This window comes from Anopheles gambiae, chromosome X (assembly GCF_943734735.2).
Source record: "Anopheles gambiae chromosome X, idAnoGambNW_F1_1, whole genome shotgun sequence".
NCBI classification, from domain to species: Eukaryota; Metazoa; Arthropoda; class Insecta; order Diptera; family Culicidae; genus Anopheles; species Anopheles gambiae.
The window spans coordinates 15,365,634-15,385,412 of NC_064600.1; the positions used below are offsets into that span (position 1 = coordinate 15,365,634).

The following is a 19,779-nucleotide window of genomic DNA, read 5'->3' on the forward strand; positions in this document are numbered from 1 at the left end:
TGTACCAGCGCATGCAATGGACGCAGGGTTTGCGCACCGTTTGACCACATACCGCGCACAGGAGTTTATCCGGGATGAAACAGCACTTCTTCTCCTTTTTGGCTTCCATCGTTTTTTTTTCTCACCGGCTGGTATAGCTTTCCCTTTCGCAGCTGCCTTTCCTTTTCGGCACCGTGGGGGCGAGTCTGCGTCCGGCACGGTTGAGTGTTTGCTATGAAATGGGGATCAGCAGGCCGGTACAGCATAGAGTGTGTGTGTGTGAGAGAGATAGAGAGAGAGAGAGATAGAAAAGGGGTGCAGAACGTAGGACAATAATATTCTGCTGGTCAGGAAGTGATGAAGCTAGAAAGAGAGAGAGAGAGAGAGACAGATGATGTTAAGCGGGAATGTCAAACTCTCCGCCGGTCTCTCTCTAACCCGAAAATCCTTTCGCAAGCCGCCTCACTGTTCTAAGACCGCCTACACGGGTAGGACCATGCATTTTGTATGGGAAATTTCAGTTCTGCGGATTTTAGAATCCGCTTTATATCATTTGATCCGAAAGTTTATATCATTTGATCTGCTCGTCGTATTTGCATGTTTTTTTTTTAATCAATGTAGAGAATTCGATTATTTAACACGAAATAAAAACTTATGTTATTTAAATTTTTATTTTTTTGTTTATTTCTTGTTTGTTAAAAAATAATAATTTGTTTTTTTTTTACCACCACCTACCCAGGTAGGTTACAGTCTTTCCCCGAGTTACGCAACGCTCGAGCTACGCGAATTCGAATTTTAAATTCGCGTAACTCGAGGAAATACTGTATAGGGTAAACGTACCTATAATGCTGATAGTACCAATAGTGGTGGTATTGCACTGAAATGCGGTCTATATGGCAAATTAAAAATAAGTCATTTAGCCTTTTACAAAGGGTTAAAAGGATAAATGGGTCTATTCCGTTACTTAGCGACCGAAAAATCCATTATTTTGTGAAATGTGTCAAAACTTTCCAAAATCCTTAGGATTTCATAACGAAACTCAAATCTTTGCTAACGTTCTAAATGACCACATAACAACGCAATTGTTAGTTTTTTTTTTAACATAATTGTTATCAAATGATATTGTTTAATTAAAATGTATTGCCTTTTGACCATGTTTACGCATTTTTAAGTGTTTTTTTAACAACATGCCCGTCATGGGTTCAATCCCCAAATAGACCGCGCCGCCATACGTAGGATTGACTATCCTGCTATGGGGGGGAATCAATTAGTCACTGAAAGCCAAGCCCACAAGTGGGTACAGGCAGGCCTTGACCGACATCGGTTGTTGAGCCAAAGAAGAAGAAGAAGAAGAAGTGTTTTTTTTACGATAGTGCCATTATAGGTACGAAAAATAGGCATGTTCCTATAGTGATCTTAGTTATAACATCAATAAAACATGACATTTTAGATTTTTTTTCACAATATTTTTGACAATTCGTACTATTTTCATAAAAATAAGCAACAAAACTGAGTTTTCTGTAAGTAATTTACAAAACGAAGACCAAAATTCGCTTATCTGGCTGGGTGAAAAATCGACTTCAAATCAAGCAAACTCTTCGGGGTGTGGGTTGACGACAGGTTTTATTTAGTACTTTAGTCGATATTTTCATCAACCAAATTCATATATTTTTTACGATCAAAATATCAAATTGACTATCCGGGATCCTTGCTTAGGGTGACGGCCCATGGGATGGGCATCCGAGTTGACGATAGTACCGCTGGATCCCCCGATGCTACAAGAAAAACAAACACAATAGGAAAACAATTGGACTGGATAGTTGCATGAGTGAGTCAGATTCAGCAATTAGTTTCAAATACATTTGATGCGGCCCGCATCAATACATACATTGGCTTTGAAAATACGTTGAGGGCATACATTTGATTGACATAGTCCAAAGATTTCAAACAAAACGATGTTAAAATTTTATTGTAGACGTGCCTGCTGAAAATTTTATCTTTATTACGGGAAAAAATACGAATCATGTTTTTGCGGACCACTTCTGTTACTTCCGTCCACTCCGGACCTCTGAGTCAAAAGACCGGTAAGGGTTTAGGATTAGTTCCAGCGTCAAGTTCGTGACTAAATCTAACACCTACATGGGATTGAAATCAGTTTTAGCACCATATTGAGTTTTATAAAATTGGCAGTTTAATATGGGTTCGGTATTAGTCCCAGGGCCGGTATGAATTTTGAACTATGTTTTCTTAATGCATCACTTGGATTAAAAAAAACACACAGAATTTGCATTGTATTTAAAAAAAATCCGTTACATGCATCCCTAGGTTATTAAATACCCCAGAAATTATCTTCTATAACCTTGTAACCGGGCCAAATAAACTAGTAACTTTAAAATGAAACAAGTCATAAACTTGCGTTATCTTGTTAGCTAACGAATTTAATGTAATTAAAAAAAACCTGTTTATATTTTAGTTTGTTTCAAAAGCTGCCTTTTGCTCTTTGGCGTTACGTTCCGGGCGCTACGCCGACTTTGCCGGTCTGTATAGAGTTACGAGACTTATTCAGTCCCAACGGAGCAAGTTATTCAGTCCTAGAAAGAGCAACCGGGTTCCGATGGGAATCCTGAAATGATGTCCCATTCAGAATTCCCACCTCTGTATGAGAGTTGATGTTTATGATAGCACCTGAGAACCTGCCGCTTGCGGCGATACAGCAAAATCAAAATCATTTGTTGCAATCATCGTCCTTATTGCTAATGTCAAATGTTATGACATTTATTTATTTATTTATTTATTTATTTATTTATTTACCAACATATGTGTCTTGCCCTTTTGAGGCTGTGATAAATTAAGTACTTAAAACCTATCCTACACCTAAATCTTAAATTATTCCCCTAACATCTCCCTTGATCCAGTGTCGCCAAAATTGAAGATTAATAAAATGTTTTCTTTAAATGCGTTGGTCGTTAAATTAAAATCAAATTGATGGGACCATGTATTGAATTACCTTGTCATAGCTAGTAACGGTTCGTTGTATCCATATAAGGTAGCCTGTTCTCGCCGACAACTAAGTTACGAGAGTGAAGTGGTGTCAATGGCGCGTAGATATTGATCTAAAATTTAAACTACAGTCTAGTATAACACCTAGATCACAGACTTCCTGGCGACGATCTAACACATTGCCTAACAATGAATAATTATTCTTTTTTATAGTCTATGAAACTCGTGTTTTTAGTCTATGAAACATCATCATCATAGCAAATGCTGATTATCCTTATCTAACATTAACAATATTTCGGCGTACGCCTCAGAGTAAAAAGGGGATCATTAAAATGTCGTTTCGTAGCCCTATCACAGGGCCAAATCAAGCAGTAACTGTAAAGACATTTCGATTTTTTTTGCGCTAAATAATACATTTGAATATCATCCAAAAATACAAGCGACATTATTTTAGGAGGGTTTTACCGCAATAAATTGCTAATGATTAAAAAAATGTGTAGCTTTGTTTAAAGTGTTACAGAGGTCTTTAAGGATAGTTATGCACCTGTTAAAAAAAATTGTAAAAGAAGTTCAAATATTATTTTTGACTTGACATGAATTTCCTACCAATCTAGTGAATAATGGTTCAAAGCAGATCCGATCAGACAAAAGTGAGAAAAAAACCTCAACAACGATATTTTAACACGGACCAAATATTTGCTATTGGCCGGTCCCGTGACACAGTCATCAACTCGTATCAACTCGACTTATCAACATGCCCATCATGGGCTCAAGTCCCGTATGGACCGTACCCTTCATACGTACGATTGACTATCCTGATCAGGCTAGTCGATAATACACTGATGGTCGAGCCCGCTACTAGTGGTACTGGGCAGGCCTTAACCGACAACGGTTGTTATAATGAACATGCACCGCTTACCGTAATTATATGGAAAGTAGTTTTTCCCAATTTGCAGAAAATCCGGAAGAGGCATGGATGAATAGTTTAAAAAAAATATAAAAAAATAGACTAGATAGAAAATATGAAAAAGAATAAATGTGAAATAGTATGTTCCACAAATTATACATTTACTGATTTTATTAATCTTCTCCGAATGTTATGTAAATCGGTGACTGTCCATATAGCTACCGAAGATTGCTTTAAAAACTATAAAAAAAATCACAACGATTTGAAATAGTGATAGGTGCTGTATGTAGGTGCGAAATAAAGATAGGAATAGATTGCGTTTTCTCCGATAATCATCAGCAAAGGTTGTTTGTGTGTGTGTGTGTGTGTGTGCGTGTGTGTGTGTGTGTGTGTGTGTGTGTGTGTGTGAAAGAGAGAGAGAGAGAAAGATAGATAGAGAGAGAGAGAGAGAGAGAGAGAGAGAGAGAGTTTTTAAGAGCGACTACACGCTCAATGAGTTCCGACGAACGTTTACCGGCACTGTGACGAGTGCACAATATAAACCCTTCTCCAAAGGGTTTGAGTGTGTAGTACGTTCCAAAACACAACGGTTACAGACGGAGTTATAATGGCACTCCACGTGTCGTTGATTGACTTTCTGTCCGTAATTCCACGACTATACCGTAAGTAGCACTGCGTATACTTTTTTTCTGTGAGTGTATGGTAAGACTAACTAACCAAAACTTTTCTCCAAACCGAACTCCAGCTAATGATCCGGATTACTTCTGCTCGCTCTGTTTGTTGTCAACTAGCAGTTTGTGTCCCGAGTGTCAGCACACACATTCAACGCACAGTTGCCCGATAGGAGGACTTTGCGATACGGTAGACATCTGACTTGCCACGACTTTCTTCTACGTGACATTTTCCGTTTAATATATTTTTCCTTTTTTTTCTCAACATTTAACACAGCATCGCTTTCACATCCACTGCCTGTTTAATCTGTATGTGATGTTAAACATGCCATAAGCTTTACAGTTCGATGTAACTTTCAAAGGCCGGAGCAGTGAATCATGGTTTAAGCTGTGTGAATAACAACTTGTATAAAATCCATGTACTTGTGAGAAACAACATCATACCACTAAGGCAGTAAATAGCAAGTGTAGCAAGTGTATTTGTTTGTCAGTGTTGTGCTCCTCATAGCTCGTGTGCCTAGGATGTTGCCTCGGGTAACGCTAGAGGCGGAATTAGGTGGCAGTGGGTAGAGCAGCCCCGTACTCGAGTGTGGCTTCGTACGGAAAATAGGGACACCGTGCGCAACACCCTCGCTGGTGCCTATAGGGTTTATGCTACAGTCGTTATACATCGCTGTAGTCAATAATTTCATGAATCAAAATGATACAATTCTTACAATTAAATTACGCTAAAATTTAATATTATTGCCGTAATCTTCGCAATTCATTTATCGCACAGCTGCAAAGCTCAGTTCTATTGATATCTTACACAGTTTTTCAGATTTTTTATGCCTACAAGCTCTATATAAACACAACACAATGACTATATGAACCAAGTCACCATTATGTGAACAACGATTAGATAAAAAATATATGAACTTTTTCATACATGTGTTGTGTTTCATGTTAGTTTGTTGTGTTCGTGGAAGAAAAACGTATGTCAATTACTTAATGTCAAAATTTTCATACACTTAGCTCAAAACAAAACACTTAAATGCATTAACACAAATTGGTACCACTATTAATTGCACAACTATTAGCATATTTACAATTTATAGGATCTTAATCGTTGAAAAGGGCCGTATAAAATATACTTTATGGCGCATGACCTTTAGCTCCTATCTTCATCCACCACTGGGCGCAAAGGCATGTAATTTGATTTTAATTTTTTCCTTGCCATGACTCACTCATCGCAGCATCAATTCGAACAATCCGAAAGCATTCGACCAGAGTTGCAGCAGGTGGGAAGATGACGGAGGGGCCAGTCTCCTGGCGATACGATGCAAACAGCATCCATCTGGGACGTCTTGAGGCACAGGGAGCAGGGCAGGAAAGCTATATAATGCGTCACCTCCTTTGTTCAGTTTTCGTAAGAAAAGCTTGCCTTGGCGGTACGATCCGAGGGACAGCCATCTGAGGTGAATGGATGCTGAGGGTACAGTTTTTACATTTTTTCTACCATAAGCTTTGTACGGTTTACGTCAGGCGACACGTCAATGATATTTATGGAGATTGGATGTAAGCGTTTGTTTGTGTGTGTATGATTTTTCTTTGTACTTTATCGGGGTGAAGGCAATTTAGCGCATTGCGGCCAAGGCAATAAATATAGTTGCTAATAAAAACGCGTGTGATTGTAAAATCATTTATTTCGCGTGAAAGAAAGAGTCATGTTGATAACGTCTAAAAATATAAAAAAATGTCCAATACGAGAAGACTACAGATACAATTCAAATAATATAAACATGGCCTGCAATCAAAGTGTGTCCCTCGATGATTATTCTGTACTTGAGTATTTGTAGTCTCATCGTCTTTGCCAACGAAACCATCGACAATTTTGTTAATTTTAATTTACACGTCCCAAGAGTAAATGCTTCATAAAGCATGAGTCATGAAAGGTTTTATAGCTAATTAGTAAGAATGAGAAAGTATGTCGAGTATGTCTAGGTCTTCAACAATTTTATCTTCACCAGCACTAACGAAACGTTAATAGGACTTACAATAAAAGTATTCCATGAGTCAGCAGACAAAATTTGACACCTCTCGAACTTTTAAAAACTAGTCGAACTCAAACCGTGATGGCCAAGTGAAAATTAGAGCAGCTTTGTTCTGAAGCGTGCGCGATCAACGAACGGCACCCTGTAGCATCTGAAACGGACTCCGTGTGGCAGGTTGTGAACGTCGTGTAATTTTGTCCCGGCATCTATAAGGCAACTACCAGGTCATCGGAAGAAAGCCAAGTTCAGAATGACCAACGACCCAGTGAGAAAACAAGCTGCAAAAGATGCTGAAAATAAAGACCGAGGGAAATATCGATATATCACTGCGCTCGTGTCGCAACCAACCAAACAGTGAAATAGTACGTGGGGCACATGAAAAAACATATCAGGATGCAGAAATTGTATCCACTGGCAGAAATTGTATCCAGAATTGTATCACAGCGGCAAACAATGATGTTAAAACTCAATTTCGAAATTAGATATCTCTCTAGCCAACGAACCGGCCAACCCACCTGTATCCCATCGATGTTTTCTGGACCAACAAGATGCAAAAGCTTGAACAATTTTACACACATTTTAAGATACATTTTAAAAACATGTCTACACGCATGTCTTCATCCGCCATGGCAAAAAATCCTTATAACAATAGGCAGCTCGAAAAGACGTAGATGTTTGCAAGAAAACATGCATAATTAATTTCAAACGTCCTCAATTCCAAAGTTCTAGAAATAAAATTTACATCGGCAATGTCAATCAGAATCACCATATGTTTGTTTTGTGTACATTTTGACAATGAACAGGATTATGATCAATTAAGATCGATTCAAACATTCTAAACAATTAATATGAATAAGTTGTACTATTTTTTTCTCTTAAAGTGTTATCAATGTCGACTAAAACGGTGATGTGTCATTCTTACCCACAGTGTCGAACCAACGCTGACTTCCTCTTCTACTTATGAAAATGTGTAGCAAAAGGCATTCTTGTTTTACATTAGCAATACGGGTTGGCTGTTGTAGAGGAAACCAGTACAAACGTATCTTTAGCAAGAGTTTAGTATATATCTACATAATCTTTCGAACCATCATCGAAACAAACGTTAGGAGCATATATGTCCTTGCTTAAACCGTATTTGTACGATAAATACGTTAATACCCCAGCTCGATCAATGGATATGTTGTTAAGCGTTTTGTTGGAAAAATTGCTGAAATATTTATATTATAAAAGATTGCTTTTTTACAAAGGATTTAAAAGTTAAATGGGGCCATTCCGTTTCTTAGTGACCGAAAAATCCATTATTTTGTGAAAGATATCAACATTTTTCCAAAATCCTTTGGTTCTCATTACGAAGCTCATGTCTTTGTTAAAGTTCTAAATGACCACATAACAACGCAATTATTAGTTTTTGTAACATAATTGTTGTCAAATAATTTTTTTTAATGAAAATTTATTGGCTTCTGACCATATTTACGTATTTATAAGTGTGTTTTACGACAGTGCCATTATAGGTACGCAAAATAGGTATGTTCCTATAGTGGTCTTAGTTATAAAATCAATGAAAACATGACATTCTGGATTTTTTTTCGACAACATTTTTGACATTTCGTCCTGTTTTCATTAAAATAAGCAACATAAATGAGTTTTACGCTTATTACGTTTTGCTGTAAGTAATTTACGAAACGAAGACCAAAACTCGCTTATCTGGCTGAGTGAAAACTCGACTTCAAATCAAGCAAACTCTTTTGGGCGTGGGTTGACGACAGTTTTTATTCAGTACTTTAGTCAATATTCTGATCAACCATATGCATACAGTTTTTTACAATCAAATTTCGAAAAGAAATCAATCTAATGGCAATAATCATTGCTTTTCACACGAAGGCAGCTTCAAAACTAAGTTCCATTGATATTATACACTGTTTTGCGGCAACTTTGTGTACCACCACTATAGGAACAAATTTTTTTTTGTATTTTTTTGTGTACTCTTATATATCTTAACTAGGTCATATGGCCAGTAGAAGATTAAACAATAAATAATAATAATAATAATAATACGACGAGTATCGGAACCATACCACCATTATAGGTACAACGCAGCAGTCACAAAAATATGTATTTTTTCGTAAATTTGGTGTGTTTTATGGTAAAAATGGTCGTGATTGCGAAAATAATACATATTCCAACTGGTATGTGTTAAAATATTCAGAAATTGTCCTTCCTGACACTTTAAATCCATTAAAACACATCGGTACCATTACACATTGCACCACTATTGGTACATTTACCCTATAAACTTATTCCAGTATTTTTTCTTTTTTTATCAGATCCAAGTTGCCTACCTTCTATTAGATCTAATTTAGTTAAACACATCGCGTTTCAACTTATCAATGCAGCCATGCTTGCTTAGAATTCATAAAAATCTAAGAGTTCCTAATTTGAGAAAAAAATATTTGCTCTTGATGATTGAAGGTGTTGAAATTTAAGAATAATCCGATCGTTCATTTAAAAGCATTAAATAAATCATTTGAATCATTTGAATCAAGAACATATTGAACGACATCGTTAATGGGAAAATAAAGGCATTGAATCATAGTTTCCTTATTAGACATATAATATTTATTTATAGTATATTTAGACTAAGAGACTACGCATATGCCTGAATTGCGTATAAGAATGTGCGAAAGTTTGCTTCATATAAACATTCGATAATAATTTGTAATATATGTGACAAAAATGCATTACAAATTCCGTTCAACTGAAAATACCCAATATTTACCAGGGTATGGAATGTGTGCCTTGAAATTTGTCCTTACTGTGAAATAATACTTAAAAAAGCGTACCCATTTTACCCCGTTTACGCTTACTGCTTAATCTGCTCTTGGGAACTTGTTTGAACTTAACAATATGAGAATAATTTAGCCAGTTTCTTTGTTTCCGAATTAATTTTACAGTAAATTCTGTTTTTCTTTCAAATCATATAAAGAAACCAAAAACTAGTCTCAAAATAAAGGCTTCGTTAGTTGGGAAAAGTAAACGGAAGATTATATCTACTTTACGAAAAAATGTGCATATTTGGAACGAATGCCTTTGACGTTGATTTTTGTGTTTTAAATTATTATTTAAAAATTGCTAAAATTCATATATCTTAGTTTCATATTTAGGTATTGTAGAAGAATTATGTAAACAGCAAGAGACTTATTTTTATTTTTCTGGTCCCATTCCAGCAAACAGCTATTGTGCATTTGCGATTACGTCACGTGTATCCGTGAATTACGCGTATTACGCCACGTGGCTTTTAAAAACATATAAAAGTAAAAAAAATTCAATCCTAGAAAAAGCCAGCTTTCCGGGCCAGTTTTCAAACACCAGGGAGAAGAACGTGACGGTTCGTGCAAATCAAACTTGTTCTAATTCCTAAAAGTTCGTTTAGTACCAACTTTAGATTTTTTTAATGTATATTTTTAGCTGTTTACGAGACACCATTGGGCCGTATTTCCACAGGGGGTATGGCATAAGTAATCTCCATAAATAGCATTGACGTGTCGCCTGATGTAAACCGTTCAAAGCTTATGGTAGAAAAAATGCAGTTTTAGTGCACTGTACCCTCAGCACCAAGCCAGCCGTCTGGGTTGGTCTGTCTTTCGCATCGCTCCGCCAAGGCTAGCTTTTCTTACGAAAACTGAACAAAGGAGGTGACGTATTATATAGCTTTCCTGCCCTGCTCGCTGTGCCTCAAGACGTCCCAGATGGATGCTGTTTGCATCGTATCGTCGAGACTGGCCCCGCCATCATCTTCCTTCTCCTACCCACCTGCTGCAACTCTGGTCGAATGCGTTCGGATTGTTCGGATTGATGCTGCGATGAGTGAGTCATGGCAAGGAAAAAATTAAAATCAAATTACATGCATTTTATCCCAGTGGTGGATGAAGATAGGAGCTAAAGGTCATGCGCCATAAAGTATATTTTATGCGGCCCTTTTCAACGATTAAGATCCTATAAATGGTAAATATGCTAATAGTTGTGCAATTAATAGTGGTACCAATTTGTGTTAATGCATTTAAGTGTTTTGTCGATGAGCTAAGTGTATGAAAATTTTGACATTAAGTAATTGACATACGTTTTTCTTCCACGAACACAACAAACTAACATAAAACACAACACATGTATGAAAAAGTTCATATATTTTTTATCTAATCGTTGTTCACATAATGGTGACTTGGTTCATATAGTCATCGTGTTGTGTTTCTATAGAGCTTGTAGGCATAAAAAACTCTGAAATACTATATATAATATCAATAGAACTGAGCTTTGCAGCTGTGCGATAAATAAATTGCGAAGATTACGGCCATAATATTAACTTTTAGCGTAATTTAATTGTAAGAATTGTATCATTTTGATTCATGAAATCATAACAAATATTATCATGGATAAGAAAACTAATCCGTAACAAAGTCAAAATTAGTATTTGCTGTTTTTTTAAAGAAAGGAACATGGTCTAAAATTGTATATACTTTGTGCTCGGTCTTATCCTCAGCATTGCTAGCATGAAAATGGAGCAACAAGCAATAAAAAAACAATAAAATAAGTGACACGTCTTTCTATAAAGATTTAGACATGCTTCGCTCGAATCCCTTGAGGTTGTGAACTGGGAGAGATGGGCAACAAACAATAACACAGTTTTATCCAAGCAACATACGAATAATATGGTAATTTCTAGTACTAACTACTTTTAATAATGCTTTCTCAACATGGCTGATGATGAATATGAAGAAGATACTTCAATTTCATAACAACAGAGTGCAATTGGATTTTCAGTATATTTTGCGACATTTGTGAGGCATGTTGCTGTTTCGAAATGTCCAAACAGTCGAAGTATTAATTGTCTTTATTGTCCTTCGTATAAAATAATAGGCAATGCAAATCTCTGGCTTGTCCCGTAGCGCATTTTAAAAATTTGAAAACAAGATTTTTTTTGAAACTGAGATTTATAGTTGAAAAACTAGCTCCCGCTTATCGAGATGCTAAATGTTTTATATGGCAAACCAGTATACAGAGTTGTGCGTAACGATCAGCCATTCGTTTTCTGATGTTGTGAGAATGGGTTTAATAAGATTCAGTTTAAACCAATGAAATTCTACATATGATATATGTAGTAGTAATAGTATTAGTAATAGAAGTAGAAGATGTATTGGTCTATCATATTTCAGTGTACGTTAGCTATATCTTAATAATAAAACAACGAGCTCAAAAACGTTACCGTTACTCATTGACTAGCTTTGCTTTGTCTAATTATTGTTCAGTAATGTTATTAGTAATGTTATGTATTGTTAATGGTTTGGAAATGGCTTGAATTTTGTGAAAAAAACGTTAAAATATTAACTAAAATCTGCGTCTTTTGTACTAGCATGTAAGGCATCGTATCGGTGGCCTCCCAGCAGACACCAACTTTCTTTTTTCCCCCTACCCACCCCCCACACACTTCTTCCCGCCACCATCGCATGTACTTTGAGTGAGAGGAGAATGGATTCGTTCGTGCACCGCGAAGTACGTTGAATTGATTCGAAGTGCACCGTAAAGAATTGATTCGTAGTGCACAGCAATAAAGTTGAAAGCCACTGGTGAAAATGATGAGCTGCGGTACGTCTTACGGATGGTGAATTAATTGAACTCACTTTGAGTTTCCCCTTACCTATGTTATTGCGTTCCCCCTCTACTGCTGCTACCACGGTGAGTGATGCACTCCGTTGATGCGAGAGAGTGATACTTCTCTACTCCTAAACTTCGACACTCACCCATACACACTCACACATGCTGCTCGAGCAGTAAAGCTAAATAAATTGAGCTGTACACGAACGTCGATGTTCATACGTAAATCGACCCGCAAGCTTGGCAAACGTTGCGACTAGTGCAAAGTGGAAAGTGTATAGTGACGCTGCAAAAGTTAAAGTCTCTGGCAAAGTGTGAACAAATTCCAAAGTGTGATGGAAACGAGTTTATTGTCTTTAGGCGGTTCATGTTGCAAAAAGAAAACTACCTTTTAGCTGGTGGATGTTTCAAACTTTTGTTAATCAGATACAGTTTTCATCATTTTACACAGTTAACAGATAATGTTGACGACTGTATCACGAAGCCGGTGGCCTTTTGCTTAGTGAACACCATAAACCGAATGTTTTTCGTTTTAGAGACAGTCAAGGCTCTCATCTTGTCGCTTGCTTAGATCATACAAAAAACGGAAACTTGTGAAATGTGGCGTTAGCTATTTAGGTAGAAGACATTTAATCGGTTCATACAAAACAAAAACCCTCGAGCACTCACTTTGAATTTGTGTGTACTGCATATGTAACGTTTGCAAGAAGTGCTGTTTTACTCATGGTAAGTGTTTATCTCTCTTTTTCGGGGGTCTCCAAACTTTTCAGCTCGCGGGCCGCATTGACTCTAAAAGAACTATGTTGAGGGCCATTTGATATTAGCTTTAACTGATGGTTGAACGATTAAAAGTAAATATACAACTTTATTGTATTTTTGTTTCGTTTGGATACACCCTAGTTATATACTGCAATATTATTTCTTTATTTAACGTCTTCCGTTAATCAATCTACTAAAACAATGCTCTCCAACCATTTTGTTCAAATGCCTTTGGTATATTATTCAATACACAATAGCTAAAATTTAAGAGAGACACTCCACTGATTGTACTAATTGAACAATAATACAATCGTTGTTGTTGTTTATTTTTCTACGAAGCTTTTGAGCATTCAACTCTCGTAAATTAGAGGCGTTAAAAATTCACCCATATTAATTATGTATAATATAGTTCTATTAATATGAATGGAATATGGAATTAATATGAATAGTTCAGAAAGATAAGTAAAAGTTCATAGCAACAAGTGTTTGTAATTCTATTTTAATTTTAATGATAAACAGTGAAGAAACAACAAACCCCATTGCTATTACATTTCACTTATATATTGTGGTGTATTTTTATTTTTTTTAAACAAGGTTAGTTTCCTTCAGAAAATGCAAAACTTTTTCTGTTTCATTAACATTGCTTGACAGCACAGTATCTAAATGATCTCCATGCTTACGTTTTTCGCCTTTTGGCAGAGTAACCATAACAGTCTATTAAGACGTGTTCGACCGTCATATCAGTTTCACCAAACGGACAGGTTAATGGTGATGATGTAATCCATGTGTATTGCTAGCTCTGATGAATTAATATTTTCCACCACAATGACGCATCAGCTATGAATAATACAATCGTACAATAATTCTACATTTTGAAATGATTTTTCGAATAAATACAATTCGTTCAAATCCCTTTTCAACATTCCCTACAATATATGAACTGACTATATATTATATGAACTAACTTTATTTGTTTATTGCAAGTGTTAGGAAACATGTCTTGGACTTAGCGTACATCAGTTTGGTCAAATTTATGTGCTTATCTAATTGAAAATTTATCGTGTTGTCTTCAAAAATATAATCATTTCTAATCTTCAAAGACAACGTCAGAACTTCGAATCGTGGATTCATAATATTTTTATTTTTTGTTGTTAGATTTCAGTGACAAAGTACAAAACCTTCAGTGCCATACACCAACATAATTCGGTCGTTTTACCGTTCCTTTATTGTTTGCATCACTCATTAAGCTTTGTTGTTGTTGTAGTCGCAAAAATTTTTATTTTCCACTTTTGCGTAGTATTTGAACATGGATTTTGCGAGATTTAGCATTAGTTTTTCAACATGGTCGTTAGATAGCGCCATGAGGCAGATTGAATTGGTTTTTAATCGTTTGGTGTTTGAAGAAGCATAACTTTTGAGAACATGTATATCTATCCTTGGGGCCCTTCACGATTCTAGTCAGTTTATTGTATGGAGTTTGACAGTTGGAGGCTGAAATCATGTAAACACTCCATAAACAAAACCACTCAAAAAACTAGCCTGTAATTTTCAGTCTAGATTATTCTAGCCTCAAAGCTAGAATTAGATTCGAGTACCTGCTCGAAAACACGGTGTTGTTTACATTTATCCCAAGGTGCATGAAAGAGATCACGTGGTGGAATCTAGAATCAAAGTGTATGCAGTCCAGGTAGTTTCATAGTATGTTTTTTTTAAACCAAATTTGAATGTCACTTTTTGACAGGATGAGTGAATATTTTTGTTCAAACTAGCTTTCTTGAGGCTTGAAGAATACTCAAAACACTCTTAAAATCTTCATTCAGAAGCAGAAGCGATAAAAAGCAGCCTTCAAAATTCATATACCCTCGGATAACCCCACCTCTATATTATACTCACTTAGATAGCTGCTCGAAAACTGCTATACAATGCAAACAACTGACAGGCTGAAATTACAGCATACGAACTTACAACGGAAAGGGCCCCCTTCTTAGATATTGTAAAACCTCGAGTTTTATCGATTTGAACTAAACGTTGAACTTATAAAAGGCACAAAATCGCAAGGCAGAAGAATTAACAGAAGGCTGAAGGTGTTGTCAGTACAACGATCCGTAAACGCAAAGTGGGTTTATTATACAGGTGGGCTTATCCCGAACAATTTGACAGCCGTGCTGTAGAAAAATGAAAACGAAATGTCAGGAGGGGATTCGATCATTTGTTGATGTATGCGTGTGAATTCCAATGGCTGTTTTGGTTGTTGTGTCGTAGTATGGGTGAAAAACTACGTATCACAATCGAATCCCCTCCTGTCATTCGTTCGTCCAATATGGCCTTCCCGCCAAACCTATAAGCCCACCTAGTCCCTATACCCACTTTGCGTAAACGAATGATCTTTATTTTGACATTCAGATTATCGCACAGTTGTCACGGTGATGGTCATATTCTGATCCGGCATATTGGGCACTATGGTCTTATCAGGGGTCAAATCTCCAGGATATTACAATATAGAGTCTATTACTAGGGTCCTTTCCGTTTGAAGTTCGTAGGCTGAAATTTCAGCCTGTCAACTGTTTGCATTGTATAGCAGTTTTCGAGCAGCTATCTATGTGAGTATAATATACACCCGCTGCGCAAATTCAGTTTTCTGCGTAGTTTTTTGCGTCGTTTTGTGTCAAAAAATACGCAAAAAAATACGCTAGACTTCAGCCAAAACTACGATAGCCAGCGCATTTATTGCAGTTTTTGAAGGCGCGGCGAGAGAGAGAGAGAGCAAATGCGAACAAACGGCTATCTCTTTCTACCAATTCAAATTTGGCGCAATGTAATTGTGTTGGTGGATAACGATCAAAAAAAAAGTTACACACTACAGCGCGCTGTATGTATCCATGTATTTAATAGGCTCAAAAGGGAATTTGTTTATGATAATGGGAAGGAGGAGGACTTTCTGTATTGCACACATGTACTCATTTCGTTCGTTGCACACACTACTACTCCTAGTATTGATATTGTCGCTGTATTGCTGGTGCCGTCTTATATCCGTTCGAGACTTGCGCGTGTGCAGTGGCTAGTTTGCGGGCTGCCTTTTCAAGGAATTTTATTCAGATTAATCAGCGCATACACATATATACATTGGTAAGTGTTTATTTATTTATTATTCTAATTCTTACGTGCCGTCGTTGACTCGATCGCTGGATTGACCTGGCCTTGGTCAACATGTTCCATGCCCGTTCCGATTTGACCGGTTGACTGCGATGGACACGGATGTGTATGATTCTAATTTAAAATTTACTCCTTCCTCTAGCTAACCATGACTCCGGAAGGGCACTCCAGTGGAACTGTTCGGTACAGTGCGGCTTATTGGCTACGGCAGGGCTGTACCAGCGCCACCTCCACAGCCACCTCCACAGCCACCTCCACAGCCACCTCCACAGCCACCTCCACAGCCACCTCCACAGCCACCTCCACAGCCACCTCCACAGCCACCTCCACAGCCACCTCCACAGCCTCCTTCACAGCCACCACCACCAGCACCACAACCAGCGCCACCACCATCAACACCACCACCACCACTTCTACCACTCCAACCACCGGCACCAAGAGCACCATAAAAATTATTTCCAACATCGTTATTCGTCCAGCAAAAACCGTTGCCACAGGGAAGGAGCAGGAGGGTATGATACTTACATCGGAACAATATAGATTGATGCAGAAGCGGTCAATGACTGTGGAGAAAATGGGTCGGGCAGGTGGCAAGCTGGCCAAGTACTCAAAAGTACCAGAATATCGGCCTTCTGCTCTGATTGGCCAGGACTCCCGTCACCCCGCCATACCATCGACCATTACCATGCGGAAGGTTAAGGATAAGCGCCCCGCCATCACCACCGCCAACACCACCGTCAGTACCACCGCCAACACTACTGCCAACACCACCGTCCGTAACACCGCCAACACTACCGCCAACACCACCGTCCGTACCACCGCCAACACTACCACCAACACCACCGTCCGTACCACCGCGAACACCACCGCCAACACCACCGCCAACAACACCATTCCAGCCTCGCTTCTCGAGACCATCGCTACAGTCGAGACCAAAATTCCGCGCCGCCCTACCGTCGTCCCTGCCAAAGCCGGAGTTCCTGCAACAGTTCCTGCCGTCGTTGCAACGGATGCTCCTGCCGTTGCTCCTCCTCTGACCGATGTGCTGCAGGTGATAACCGAGCTGTCAGCAACAATTAACCGCCGCTTTGACGAATTCGCCGCGGAATTTGTTGCCCTAAAAAAGGAAGTGATGGTCACTCGGAAGACCGCCATGGCTACCGAGCTGGCACTAAACAAATTACAGAAAATAGTATGTGCCGATACAGACGGTTACGCGCTTCGGCGACGGACGGTTTCACGCTGCAGCCCATACGGTCAGAGGAGGAGCTGAAAAGCATGGAGCAGAAGTTGACCGACAAGCAACATGCTAAGAACTGCCTGGCATGGTTGCAGAACGAGGTGATGACAACGGATCCCACCAAACGGTTGAGGGAGGTGCGGGATTTTGTTATCGACAGTGGCTTTATTTCGCGTTGCCGGTGGTCTCAGCGAAACGGGAAGGTGTCGATGGCACATTTTCCGAACGTATGCGAGCTGTTCCGCAAAGCCGCAGCGACCTGGAAGGCGCCTATCACCACAGCATACGTGGTAGATTTTTTAAACGCGTGTTGCGGTATTCTGCAAAGTCGAAGAATGCAAACAAAGAAGTAATGCTCAATGTAAATAATAATGATAATCTAGGTTAGTTTAGTGTAAGTTTTTTTATAGCGTAGGTAGACAAGTTAAGTTTAGTTTCGTGTTGTACATAGTTAGTTTAATTAGTTAGTTTTTTATTTGAATTATTATTATATTAATGAATTAAATAACTAGGAATTCATGAATACAAAAAATGCATTCTGCCACACAGCACCTAAGATAATTTCTCATTATTTACCTTCCTGATCCGAAACACTTAACCAGGGTTTTGGAAAGAGGCATATTTTTTTAATTTATTGTCTAGCAAATCGGTCTTGAGTGGACAAACGCATAACGTATTTAAGACGCTCCAGTTGCTAACCCTAAAGCATGAGAAAATGCGCGAAAGGGAATGATTTCTTCCGTCGCTTTGCACAGGGGGTAGTTTTTTGTGTGGTTTTGTATGGAGTGTTTACATGATTTCAGCCTCCAACTGTCAAACTCCATACAAAAAACTGACTAGAATCGTGAAGGCCCCCACTGGCAGTTTGCAAATGTGTACAGTCTTTCCCCGAGTTACGCGAATAATGCGTTCCGGAGACATTCGCGTAACTCGGATTTTCGCGTAAGTCGAATATCACATGTTACAGCAAAAATATACTTTATTTATCATAATTTTTGATTGAATTTAGTTCATTTATGTAATTTAATACTTATTCGATGCAATTGGTGTAGAAAATTTGGTTATTTATCGGTAATTATTTTTCATTTGACAATTGATGGAGAAAATTGTACTGATTTGACATCTGAACTGTCAAAAATAAAAATTCGCGTAACTCGAATTCGCGTAACTCGAGTGTCGCGTAACTCGGGGAAAGACTGTAGTAATCTTGTATGCAATGTGATCGAGTGTTGTTGTGTTGGCCTTGTTGAGTAATAAACTTGTTCTTCTTCCAAAAAGTTCATTGAGTACCTACCTCAGATTTTTTAAATGCTTATTTTTAGCCGTTTATGATGCAGTATTGCGCCGTCTTTCCACAGGGGGGATTGGCATAAGTAATTGCCGGAAGTATTATGCTTTTATCAACTGCGAGTTTGATTTACATTACGCCTCAATTTGAATTCAGCACAGTTAACTGATTCAATACGCTCCACCATTACTAATTCCCCCTTTACCCGCCACGGTGGTCAACGCATTATACCCTTGAGGCTATCCAATCGTGTTCGCCTTCCAGCACCACAAGTACGGTGCTTGAGCAAACATAAGTAATAAACCAATCGCAAGCTTGTTGTCTATTGTGGCAAGCGGTGCGTACGCATGCAATGGTGCGCAATAGGGAGCAAAGTTTGTACGAACCGTCATATTCTTCTTCCTGGTGTTTGAAAACTAGCTCGGAATGCTGGCTCTTTCTAGAATTGGATTTTTTTACTTTTATATGTTTTTAAAAGCCACTTAACGTAATAGGGGAAGTCATGGTTGGTTCGACACTGCGGGCAAGTTCGACACCTCGCCGTTTTAGTATTTATTGGTCATTTTTGAAAAAAAAAAAATGGTACACCTTGTTTATACTAACTACTTTGAATATTTGGGTCACCCTGTACTGATCATAAACCTGTCAACTGTCAAAATAAAAATAAAACAAACCATTGATGTTTCTGATTAACAGCAAATGTAAAATTTTACTTATGGGACCTAAGGATTTGTAGCGTTTTTACAACGAAATTGCAGTTTCTGTGTGAATTACATTGTTTTATAAACACTGCTGAATAGTTCAGTACTAAGGTACGTAGTTTTTTATAATACTAAATAATACAAAATGTCACCAAAACTTATGTGACCAGTGGGGGTAAAATCGACACCTCACCTAGTAGTATGTTGGTGCCTATTTTTAGTATTTAAATATTATATCTATATAAAATGGGGGCGATCCCATGCTACAGTGATCCACTCGCACAACTTAATCACTCATCGTGGGTTCAAATCTTGAATGGACCGCCTCTTCACCCGTAGTAAAGACTGATTACCTTGTGCGTGGTATTTAAAAAGTATCGAAATCCTGTGTGGGCGGCATAT

The 19,779-nt window shown here is 38.1% G+C and overlaps 1 protein-coding gene across 1 annotated transcript; it reads left to right on the forward strand.

The window, feature by feature from the left end:
* Nucleotides 1-12,475: 12,475 nt before the first annotated feature.
* Nucleotides 12,476-17,837, forward strand: LOC133393797 (uncharacterized). The gene is made up of 3 exons (XM_061660348.1): nucleotides 12,476-12,962; nucleotides 15,987-16,121; nucleotides 16,291-17,837. The coding sequence occupies exon 3, from the start codon at nucleotides 16,297-16,299 to the stop codon at nucleotides 17,419-17,421; it is 1,125 nt and encodes a 374-aa protein (XP_061516332.1). The 5' UTR covers nucleotides 12,476-12,962; nucleotides 15,987-16,121; nucleotides 16,291-16,296; the 3' UTR covers nucleotides 17,422-17,837.
* The last annotated feature ends 1,942 nt before the right edge of the window (nucleotides 17,838-19,779 follow it).

Coding starts and splice junctions, on each gene's coding strand:
- LOC133393797 (XM_061660348.1), top strand. CDS start 16,297: ATGACTCCGGAAGGGCACTCCAGTGGAACTGTTCGGTACAGTGCGGCT.